This window comes from Herpailurus yagouaroundi, unplaced genomic scaffold, assembly GCF_014898765.1.
Source record: "Herpailurus yagouaroundi ecotype Mexico unplaced genomic scaffold, PumYag 250, whole genome shotgun sequence".
In the NCBI taxonomy this organism is placed as follows: domain Eukaryota; kingdom Metazoa; phylum Chordata; class Mammalia; order Carnivora; family Felidae; genus Herpailurus; species Herpailurus yagouaroundi.
Genome location: NW_024412467.1, coordinates 2387787 through 2400352, shown reverse-complemented (window position 1 = coordinate 2400352; position 12566 = coordinate 2387787). Strand labels below are relative to the sequence as shown.

The following is a 12566-nucleotide window of genomic DNA, read 5'->3' as shown; positions in this document are numbered from 1 at the left end:
AAGCATCCGACTCTTGATTTTCAGCGCAGGTCATGATCTCAGTTTGTGGGTTTGAGCCCCACATAGGGCTTCACGCTGACAGTGTGGAGCCTGCTTGGGATTCTCCTCTCTGCCCCTCCCCAACTCCTGCAATCATGCTTTGTCTCAAAACAAAAAGTCACAGTAGGCATAAACAACATGGACAGATCTCCATGACGTCGAGTGAAAGAAACAAGGTAAGAGTACCTGCTGTATGCTTCCATTTAAATACAACCAGAATCTTGACAGAAAGCAAATCAGTTGCCTAAGGACCTTGAGGTGGTTTTGAGGATGGATTTCAAGAGGAAACTTGGGGTGATAGATTTTTAAGCCTAGCAGTTGGGAACTAGTTGACAGAGAATTTGGAAGAATTACCTTTAGATGATGAGTCTGATTTTCCTTTTCTTTTTTTCTTAATGTTTATTTTTGAGAGCGAGAGAGTGAGTGGGGGAGGGACAGAGAGAGAGAGGGAGACACAGGATCTGAAGCAGGCTCCAGGCTGTCAGCACAGCACGGGGCTTGAACTCACAAACTGTGAGATCATGATCTGAGCCGAAGTTGGACACTTAACTGAGCCACTCAGGCACCCCAGGTCTGATTTTCAATTAGGTATCTAAAGTCAGAACACCTCAGTGAAATGCCTTGAAGATAGAGTCAGAGGTCCATCACATCTGGCAAGTTAGAGTAACTTCTTTGACGTTGGCTTAAATTCAGGAGAGCTTCTGTAAGGGTATCAATAGGTTAAGAATCTGTTGGAAAACCGTTAACGTGGGAAGCCTGGATTAGACTGAACTAATTTGTCAGTATATTCTATACAGTTAGTATTACATACGAAAACTAACCAGGATGGCCCATAAAGGGTTGGAGGGGGAATACAGATGGAAAAATCCTAAATAAAATGGTAAAGCTAATCCGGTTGTATCCTGGAAGATAAAACATGATGACCAACTTGGGGTTTATCCCAGGAATGCAAGACTGTTCTAGTTTTAGTGCACGCTTGAAATTCTGAACATTGAAGGGGGGGAAAAGCCCATAATCCTAATAAATAACAGCATGGATACGATTAAGCTTGGGAAAGAAGAAATTGCAACTTGATAAAACTATCTTCCTATGCCTAGCATCACATGGTGAATGGTTAAAGGCAAAGCTTTAGAAACTTATAAGGCCATGAACTAGAGAAGAATGGACCACAATTATTACAAATTCTTTTCGCGGTCTCAGTCTGGTGCAATCAAACCAAATAAAGCTAATTATGGGAAGGAAAAATAACTCATTTACATAAGAAAATCCCAAGAGCAACCAGAAACAAATTAAGTGGCCAGATTTTAAAATATCCCTACATTAATTGCTTTTCTATACACTGGTACCAGTTTAAAAACTGGGTATGGTCGCGGGGGTGGCTTGGTGAGAAGGTCTGTGAAGAAAGTGAAATGTTACTAAGATGTATGTAGAGGGGCGCCTGGGTGGCGCAGTCGGTTAAGCGTCCGACTTCAGCCAGGTCACGATCTCGCGGTCCGTGAGTTCGAGCCCCGCGTCGGGCTCTGGGCTGATGGCTCAGAGCCTGGAGCCTGTTTCCGATTCTGTGTCTCCCTCTCTCTCTGCCCCTCCCCCGTTCATGCTCTGTCTCTCTCTGTCCCAAACATAAATAAATGTTGAAAAAAAAATTAAAAAAAAAAAAAAGATGTATGTAGAAAAACTATTCTAAAAAAGTTCTTGAACGTGTCTCTTCTTGCCTTTCTTGGAGTTCTTTGTAAAACAGAGAAACTAATCCTGTCTGCCATGAACAAAAATGGGATTCATCAGAAGACTACAATGGTCCTGAGGAAGCAGAAGTCAGAGCGGCACTGGGGACCCCGCAGCAGGTGCTAATCGACGTTGTCTTAGTGCTGTTTGATTTTCTCCCCTTTCCTGAGATGGCAAGATTGGCATAGCCCGGCTTATGTCACTGCTCCTCGGAAGGGCAAGATGGCTGGGTTGGCAGTCTCTTAAGACTACACCGTGGACAAGATATCCCCTCAAAAGAAATTGAAGTGTCGTCAGAAGAAAAATTGATTCTAACGAGCCAGAGCACCACACATGTCACTACGCAGCCTTAGGGCCCTTGAGACTTTGTTTAGAAAAACCACCCTGTGCCCACCCTGCCTCTTCCAAGATACCTCAGTCGAATTTTAGGTTTTAGCTAATGAGGTCATTATCTTTCGCCCCAGAAGGATAGGAGCTGGTGTGTCTGAGCTCCTGGGGCCTCTGGGCAGGATAACTGAGGTGTGTGCTGTGTATTTACTAGAGCAGTCCCTCAGTAGGATCACAAGTTCCCTTTTACCCAGATAGTAACTTTTTGATAACACACCTTCTATCGGCTTTCTCCCCCACCCTGTTCTTAGTTCCTTAGGTCAATCTTGCAAATACGGTCCCTGCATTCAAATTCTTAACTGGAGTTCTCTTCTAGGAGAACTCAAATGTTGGGGAGAGATGCAGTTGTAAGGAGCAACCAAGGAAAGTAAAGTAACTGAGTGTTAACACTTTGGTAAACCAGTTTTAAATTCCAAGCTTAGCATATGAATGTCTCAAGGCCCACTTCAGCCTTTTATTTTACCACCTTCAACTTCCACGTGTGCTAGAGTCCAAAGAGGAATCTGTATACAACAGAGCTAGGCTGCCTCTTAAGCTACATTTCCATAGATAAAATGTTAACCAAAAGTTCTCTAAGCATTGTCAGAAGAGGGGCCTTAGCAGTTTCCGGTTAAGCATGTGAGTCAAACCCAGCCATTTAGCTACTCTGTCTCCCTAGACCCCATTAAAAATGACAGTAATCTATAAAAGACATAATCTCACACTGATGAGTCGGTTAATAGCCAGGGAGGACGAAGGAAAAGTGACAAAACAGGGCACAGAAGGAAACTTAAACAAAAATACGAGTATTGCTAAACAATCCCATTTCTAGAAATCTATTCCACAGATATGTTCCCACACGTGTGAAATGATCTATATTTAAGATCACTTAATGATCTATTTATTCTATTTGTTCTATCTTATCTATTTAATAGATCTACTGAATGATCTATTCTTTAAGGTATAGAACCTAGACCAAGATAAAGTATTGGTAGATACAACACCATCTTTCACAGAACTAGAACTAATAATCCTAAAATTTGTGTGGAAGCGCAAAAGACCACGTATCGCCAAAACTATCTTGACAAAGAAGAACAAAACCGGAGGTATCACCATCCCAGATTACAAGATACACAACAAAGGTGTAGTAATCAAGACAGTATGCTACGGGCACAAAGATGGACATATAGGCGAGTAGAACAGGATACAGAGCTCAGAAATAAACCCACGCTTTTATGGTCAATTTATGATGAAGCAAGAACATACAAGGGGAAAATACCATCTCTTCTATAAATGGTGCTGGGAAAAGTGGACAGCAGCATGGAAAAGAATGAAACGGGACCACTTTCTTCCACCATACACAAAAATAAACTCAAAATGGATTATAGACTTAAATGTGAGACCTGAAGCCATAAAACTTGTCAAAGAAATTGCTGGCTATGTATTCTTCTACATCAGCCATAAAAACACTTTTCTAGATAGGTCTCCTGAGGTAAAGCAAACAAAAACAAAATTACTTTGTTGGGACTAAACCAAACTAAAAAGCTTCTGCACAGTGAGGGAAACCAGCAAAACAAAAAGGCAACCTACTGAATGGGAGAAGATGTTTGCAAACAACATATCCAATAAAGGGTTAATATTTAAAATATATAAAGAACTTCTATAACTCAACACACACACACATAATCCAACTAAAAAATGGGCAGGGGACCTGAATAGACATTTATCCAAAGAAGACCTACAAATGACCAACAGACACATGAAAAGATGCTCAAGATCACTCATCACCAGAGAAATGCAAATTAAAACCACAATGAGACATCACTTTACACTTGTCAGAATGACTTAAATAAAAAAAAAAACACAAGAAATAACACGTGTTGGCAAGGATGTGGAGAAAAAGGAACCTTCGTGCACTGTCAGTAGAAATGTAAATTGGTACAGATACCATGGGAAACCAGTATGGAGGCTCCTCAAAAAGTTAAAAATTGAAATTAACCCTATGATGCAGTCATTCCATGGCTAGATAATTACCCAAAGGAAATGAAAACACTAAGTTGAAAAGATAAATACACCCTCTCTTTATTGCAGCATTATTTACAATAGCCAAGATACGGAAGCAGCCCAAGTGTCCATAGATAGATGAATGGATAAAGAAAGTGTGGGATAGATGTATATAGATTATAGATATACAGAATAGATGAGTGGATAAAGACGTGAGATATAGATGATATAGGCATATAGACAATGGAATATTACTCAGCCATAAAAAAGCAGGAACTCTTGACATGGGCAACAAACAGCACGGATGGACCTAGGGGGTATTATGCTAAGTGAAATAAGTCAGAGAAGGACAAATACCAGATGATTTCACTCATGTGGAATTCAAGAAACAAAAAAAAAGAGACAAACTCAAAACAGACTCTTAAATACAGAGAACAAACTGGTGGTTGCCAGAGGAAAGATGGCGTGTGAGGGGTGATAAGTGAAATAGATAAAGGGGATTAAGAGTACACTTATCATGGGACACCGGGGTGGCTCAGTTGGTTAAGTGTCTGACTCCTGATTTCAGCTCAGGTCATGATCTCATGGTTAGTGATTTGAGCCCCGCATCAGGCTCTGTGCTGACAGTGTGGAGCCTGCTTGGGATTCTTTCTTTCCCTCTCTCTCTGCCCCTCCCCTGCTCATGCTCATTCACACTCTGTCTCAAAATAAACAACAAAAAAAAATACACTTGTCGCGATGAGCACTGAGTAATGTATAGAGTTGTTGAAACATTACATTTTACACCTGAAGTTAATATAATATTGTATGTTAATTATACTTCAATTTTTAAAAAGGTGAATACCAGAAAAAAATTGCTGCAAATAAAATGCTACTATATGTTAAAACAAGACTAAGAAAAGGGACATATGTACATTTCCTTGTATACAGATAGAATACCTCTGGAAAGTATTCTTTCCAGCAGGGAACCTGCTACTTTTCTAAATCTGGTGTTTTCAGGGCACCGGCGTGGCTCAGTCAGTTAAACGTCCAACTTCAGCTCAGGGCCTGATTTTGTGGTTTGTGAGTTTGAGCCCCGCGTTGGTCTCTGTGCTGATAGCTCAGAGCCTGGAGCCTGCTTCAGATTCTGTGTCTCCCTCTCTCTCTGCCCCTCCCCTGCTTGTACTCGGTCTCTCAAAAAGTGAATAAACATTAAAAAGAAAATCTAAATCTGAGGTTTTCTTCCAGGAGTGGGAAACTCCAGTCCTGTCACACTCCTGGTTTCAGCAGAGGTGAGTGACCTCACTGACTGTAGGCTTTGGGAAAAACAGAGCCTGGCTCTTCTCTTCTGAGGAGTGAGGACTCTGAGGTCCTCTGCTGCTCCTCCAGGGTCAGAGGCTGGCTGAAGTCAGATGATCCCTCCAGAAAAATAAACGTATCGTCGGAAATGGCAGATCTCCAAAAACTAACCTCCTCTTCATTCTTTCTGAGGAAACTAGTGGAAAACCCGCTCCAAATTCAGATGTGGGAGTGAACCAGAAAAAGGAAAGCAAAAGATAGTATGTGGGATCCCCCAACATGGGAGGGATAGAGGGGATCCCTGGTGGTGAAGGGAAATCCTAAAATCTTTGCTGTCCTGGTGGGAGGCCCAAATGGGAACAATAGCACGGTGGCATCCAGGATGGGGGTGGGGGTCTGTCTTCAAGAGGAAGCAATTACTCAGCGTGTAAGTATTGGGTGGCTGAACAGTTATGGAGAATGGAAATCCGTGAATGAAACCAAGCAACACAACAAAGGAATCAGACTCCAGGGAACACAGAGTTGGATGAGGAAGGAAAGGATACTACACATGGCTAAGTATAGCCATGAAAAACGCTGAAGTACTCCTCTTGTTTCAATGGACAATTGTGGCACAATTATATTGAGAGACGAAGGGGAAACCCCAGCAAGGAACAGGGTTAGAACCTTAAGACCTTGTCAGTCATAGTAAGAAGTAAAAAGAAAATTACCTAAAATTGGGGGGAAAAAAAGAATTAGCAATGTATGTGAACTACTTATTTTTTAATGTTTGTTTATGTTTGAGACAGAGAGAGACAGAGCATGAACAGGGGAGGGTCAGAGAGAGAGGGAGACACAGAATCGGAAACAGGCTCCAGGCTCTGAGCTGTCAGCACAGAGCCCGACGCGGGGCTTGAACCCACGGACCGCGAGATCATGACCTGGGCCGAAGTTGGACGCTCAACTGACTAAGCCACCCAGGTGCCCTTATGTGAACTATTTAGAACTAGGATAGTCATAATAATAAAACAATAATAATAAAAACCAGAAGAAACAGCCCAAAAGCCTCAAATGGTTGTCTCTGGGAGTGCGAATCAGGAAGGGGTTAAGGGACTGCTATTTCTCAGTCTGAGTCATTGTATTATTTGACTTAAAAAATTTTTTTAAATGTTTATATTTGAGAGAGAGCGCACAAGCTGAGGAGGGGCAGAGAGAGAGGGAGACACAGAATCCTAAGCAAACTCCAGGCTCTTAGCTGTCAGCACAGAGCTGGATGCAGGGCTCGAACTCATGAACCGTGAGATCATGACCTGAGCCAAAGTCAGGCACTCAACTGAGTGAGCCACCCAGGCACCCCGCATTATTTGACTTCTTAAATTATGTTTGTGTATTATTTGGACATTACTATTAAAATTTAATTTAAAGAGCATTAGGGGCACCTGGGTGGCTCAGTCAGTTAAGCGTCCGACTTCAGCTCAGGTCACGATCTCACAGTTTGGGAGTTTGAGCCCCATGCTGTCAGCACAGAGCCCACTTCGGATCCTCTGTCTCCCTTTTTTGCCCCTTCCCTGCTGGTTCTCTTTCTCGCTCTCTCTCTTAAAATAAACTTCAAAAAAATAATAAAATAAAATAAAAAGCATTAACAAAAAGTAATTTCTGACCATGACCCAGTCTCTAAATGGGACTTCCAATTTTCAACCCTTAATCTACCGCCATAAAGGGGATTCTGGTTTGAGAAAGTCTGCATTCACAAAATTCACAGAGGATGAGAATACACAGTTGCTCAGCAGAACACAGCTTTCTCTGGTTTAACCCCTGAAAACACTTGTGCCAAGATCCCTATGAATCCGCGTGATGTGATCAGCCCTCCTATAAGAAATACAAGCAGGGATCACAGAACTGCATTACCATTTTACCGTCACATTGAAGCACAGCTCAGTCAAAGCCAGTTTGTGAAAAAGGTGAAAAATTCAACATCCACTGGCTGCAACTTAAGGCAACGGTCAGTGCGATAAATACTACCTTTTGCACTAAAGCTTTAAATGAGACTGCATAGCACAGAAGTCAGGTGCAGGCTTTCTGCTACTTATTCTCTAACCGATAATACAGGGATTGTGCACATCGTTGTAGGAAAACCCAAGAGCCTACCTTCAGGCTGTCTCTAGACGTCTGAACACGCGGCACCCCGTCTCCATCCAGAGTTCTACCGGTGGAGTTGAGTTGAGGTTTTATTGAGTGTTAATTGCCCCGAACTTTCAGCTGGCCTCACGCGCGAAGGGATCGTGCTTTGGTGGCCAGAAAACCCTCTCAGATAGAGTCATGGCAGCTGGATGATGAGAAGATCAGCACTGAGATAGGGCTAAAAGGGCACAGGTGGGGTAGTGTCCATTACAAGAGGTGGCTGTGGGTGAGGTTAGGGTTTGGCATTTCTAGGTGCCTTGGCTTAATGTCATCTGATGACCCCCCCCTCCAAACACACCATTGCTCCGAACAGTTGTATAGGTAATGCATCGTTCACTGAATCCCCGTTTTATGAACCTACATTTTATGAGGTCATTTTATTTTTATTTTATTTTTTTTAATTTTTTTAAGTTTATTTATTTATTTTGAGAGAGACAGAGATAGCACAAGTGGGAGTGGGACAAAGAGAGAGGGAGAGAGAGAGAATCCCAAGCAGGGTCCGTGCTGTCAGCTTAGAGCTCGATGTGGGGCTCAAACTCATGAAATGTGAGATCGTGACCTGAGCTGAAACCAAGAGTCGGACACTCAACTGACTGAGCCACCCAGGTGTCCCTTTATGAGGTCATTTTAAACAGCGGTGCTTTTCATACGTTTGGTTATTTCGGTCACTGTGATGGTTGATAGAGAATTTTTCAACTGCCTAAAAGAAAACACTTTAGAGTACTATCTCGACTTGTTATTGTTTATTTCAGTTTTCCGGGTTAATGCAACGGTAGCTGCCCTTAGAGAAATTAATTCCTGTGAAAACCAATGAGGAAATATAGCACCTCTGCAAAATTCTCAGGCCACCCAGACCAATTCTCAGCTGCCAGTATTTGCAAATGATACTTCAGATTACCTAAGTCTCTAAGCTCCTTTATGCAGGACACATTATTGCAGGTCATGACAGAGAGAACGTAGCAAGCCCAAAATTTAACAAGGAGGTGTTTGTTGATTTCAGTTTTGATGACAGAATCGACTCTGTAGTCAAAAATCCTCACGAGGATAGGGATAAATTTGAAATTCTTGGCTTTCCTCTGGCTGGTAGGATTTAAGTAACACCAGCAGGCTATACTCTGGAGCAGCAGAATCTTTACTTTTGGCGCCAGCTGGTGATTTTGTAACAAACTGGCCACTTCTTTTATGTGCTCAGTGGCGTATTTCCCAGCGGTGGGTCCTCCTGGAAAATAAGTATTTGCATTTCAGAAGTATTTGGTGTATCTAGGAGCTGGTGACATTTGAGTGCTGATGTGTCCATATTCCTTTTGCTGTATACTGACACTTTGGATGCTCTGAATTTTCCTTTTCCTTCCCCTCCACCCCCTCCTGGTGTGCTGCTGTGAACAGGAAAAAGTATGTTGATAAGCACAAAACACGAAAGGGACTGGAAGTTCCCCGCCTGTCAAAGTCTCCTCCCTGGCTCCTTTATTCAAGCACCTACTTGAGTAGGTGTCAGGAGTCAGTACTTCAAGATGAACAGAGCAAACAAAACGGAAAACCAAAACACTGCCCTGCAAAGCCAGGGTGTAACTCGTAAGAGAGGTTTTTCATGAGCCGTCCCTTGCTGTCCTGTTCTCTCTGATGTCTCATTTCTTAGCCTGACTCTTGCAGATCTGGAACCAACGTGACCTTATAAGATTGCTCTTGCTTGGGAACCCAACCTGGTTCCCAGACTGACCCCACCTGAACCCAGGCTCTACTTTCCTCGTATACTGGAACCCTAGATTGCCCGAGTTCAAATCTCAAACCCTAAGAAGGTACTGGCCAAGAAAACACTGGACGAAGACTACTCAGGTGGTGAGGAGTAGCTGGCATACTTGGCCAGATTCTAGCCACTGGGGTTTTGACCTGGCTTTGATTTCTCTTAGTGGCACTACCACAGTCCCGTGGACCCAAGGATGTTCTAGCCAACGTTAAAGCTTTAGCTGAAGCCTGGGCATAGGCTTTTTCCCTGCCTTCTAGAAGTATAACTAAGACTGAGGTTACATACCATCAAGTTAAAGAATTCTGACTCTTTTATAACCAGCCAGCTCTTCCCCCAAATGGTGAACAGAGCTCTACAGGGAACTTTCTCAAGTGGTGGGCGCCATTTATCCTTCCTTCACACGGGAATCCTCCAGCTTCTTTCTAGCTCTGTGCCGCTGGTTCTCACCCACCCTGGCACCTGGGACCCCTTGGTTCTTGAAAACGGTAAATGTTTTCTCTCACGGACACCATTCTTTGAAAAATTTAGTCTATCAAATTACATCTAGGCAACCCATTAAAAAAGAGATCAGTCATCTATGATACTTATAGCTACCAGAGCTTCTAATCAAGAGACGTGTTGTTGAAGATTATGTATAAAATTTCACTGCATATCCTGAAATTTATTGGAACAAAAAAAGTGGAGTGAGTTTAAACCTGATAATCATTAGAGTGGTGTGTGTTTGAGCAGTTTACCACGTAATTTTCTGGCCAAATATACATTCACGGTTGCTTTTCACTGATGCCCCAAGTGCCTTCCTGATAGGTGTTTTAACAGCCTTAGGCTTTCAATGATTTTTCTAAGGTAGTTTCTGTGTAATGCATTTTTGCAAGATAAAAAATAGGGGCGCCTGGGTGGCTCAGTCGGTTAAGCGTCCGATTTCGGCTCAGGTCGTGATCTCACAGTTTGTGGGTTCGAACCCTATGTCAGCTCTGTGCTGACAGCTCAGAGCCTGGAGCCTGCTTCAGATTCTGTGTCTCCGCCCCCCCCACCCCCCAACCTCTCTCCTGCTTTCTCTCTCTAATACAAATAAACATTAATAAAATAAAAATAAAATATCAACTGGTATTACTGTGTTGGAATCATATCACTAAGTTGGAATTATATCAAGTCAGTTTAGATATTTTATTTTTTAAATAATAATGAGAACTTTGATAGGCAATTTCAGTATAGTTGTTTTTAATAAAAGTGGGAAAGTTCTTACTGAGTAATTTATTTGATGGACATTCTTTTTTAAATTAAAATTAAAATTAATTACTTTTTAAATTTACATCTAAGTTAGCATATAGTGCAATAATGATTTCAGGAGTAGAATCTAGTGGATGGACACATTATTTTAAAACATGAGATCCTTGAGGAGAAAATGATTAGTAAGTATCTTTGGTGGTACAAAGACAAAAAACTAAAAATTTAGGCAAAGGGAATGTTATTGGAATTTTAAGATCAGAGCTATGAAAATCCCTAACTTATAGCATTATAACAAGCAGAAGATTTTGAAAGACCTACATTAGCACAGCTGGTTAAATCAGTACCAGCATGGGGCTCCTGGGTGGCTCAGTGCCTCAGGTCATGATCTTGTGGCTCGTGAGTTCGAGCCCCTTGTGCTGACGGCTCAGAGCCTGGAGCCTGCTTCAGATTCTGTGTCTCCCTCTCTCTCTGCCCCCCCCCCCCATGCTCACACTCTGTCTCTCTCTCAAAAATGAATAAACATTAAAAATAAATAAAATAAATAAAAAATAAGTCCGTACCTGTGAAGGCCAACAGTCCGATTCTATATGCAGCCTGAGCCCTCTTCTCAATGGCTAGAGATTGATTCTTCAATACACGACCAAGCACCACGAATTTTTCTTTGTGAAAAATACTCTCAACCGAAGGGATATCTTCTTCCTTCTTCTTAATGAAAAAGCGCCTAACAGTGACATTCCAGAACTTCTGGAGGCGCTGATACAGCCCCACAAAATACTGGTAGACCTGAGCTGAAAATTGCACATAATAAGTATGTGCCTTAGACATCGTATGAAAAAGGCCAGTGGTGCTTCAGTTATACTTGTGTTGTGGCAGCTGAAGTCAACAGTCTAGAACTCTGGAATGCATCTCTTAGCGACACTGGAGAATGGAATACACAAATCAGGGGCAAGCAATGGAGGCCTAAATCCTTCAGGCCGCCATCGAAGGCCTTCTACAAGTTCAGTCAAATCAAGTTCACTTACACGCCTCTGGTGCACGGAATCACAGCGTCGACCACACTGGCTTCTCCTCACCTACGCCAGGAGTGTTCCCGCCCTTGTCCCTTTGCTTGCACAGGATCTACGGGAACTTGCCTGTTCTACTTGGCTTATTCCAACACATCCTGAATTTCCTTTCATAGCATTGTGGCCATTCTGCTTGTCACGGAATCAGAGTTTTCCTCCACATCATGGATTTCCTATGTTGGTCCTATTTTGCTGAGAAAATAGAAGTAGTCAGTGGAAGGCATGGTTGCCTTCATTGCGTCCAATCTCCATCCGTGCACATATACTCCAACTGTCCTGTTGTTATGGACCCCTCTCCATTCCTGCAGTACATTTCGTGACTTGTCCCACTCAAGGAGATTGCCCTACGGTTCTTCTCTTGCCTTAACTAAGTTTTCCATGTTGATTGGATCCTTTTCACATCAACAAGCAGGCGGTACTTGTTCTCATTAAAAAAATAAAACACTCTCTTGACCTCATAGAACCCCTCCGCCAAGTTATGGCTCTGTTCCTGTTTATACAAAAACGTTTCTTTTTTAAATGTTTATTTTTGAGAGAGAGACAGAGCGTGACCAGGGGAGGGACAGAGAGAGAGGGAGACACAGAATCCGAAGCAGGCTCCAGGCTCTGAGCCGTCAGCACAGAGCCTAACACGGGGCTCGAACCCATGAACTGTGAGATCATGACCTGAGCTGAAGTCAGATGCCCAACCGACTGAGCCACCCAGGCGCCAAAAACTTTTCAAAGAGTTGCCATTCTTAGTGTTTCAAATATTCTTCTACTGTCTCTTGGATGTACTCCAAAGGTGGATTTCAAACCCATGAATCTTCAGGCTCACTGATGACCTTCATTCTGCTGAGTCCAATTCTCAGTCCTCAGCATTGGATACTTTTTCCTTGAAACACTCAATTCGCCTAGCGAATAGCTTCTAAGATGTCACGCTTGATTTTTCTCTTGCTTGCCACCCTCCATTTTCCTTTGCT

The 12566-nt window shown here is 42.6% G+C and overlaps 1 protein-coding gene across 1 annotated transcript; it reads right to left on the bottom strand.

Annotated features, from left to right (window-relative positions):
- Window positions 1–8295: 8295 nt before the first annotated feature.
- On the bottom strand, window positions 8296–12112 carry ARMH2 (armadillo like helical domain containing 2). The gene is made up of 2 exons (XM_040460612.1): window positions 11101–12112; window positions 8296–8788 (listed from the first exon to the last, which is right to left on the bottom strand). The coding sequence occupies exons 1-2, from the start codon at window positions 11363–11365 to the stop codon at window positions 8361–8363; spliced, it is 693 nt and encodes a 230-aa protein (XP_040316546.1). The 5' UTR covers window positions 11366–12112; the 3' UTR covers window positions 8296–8360.
- Between the last annotated feature and the right edge of the window lie 454 nt (window positions 12113–12566).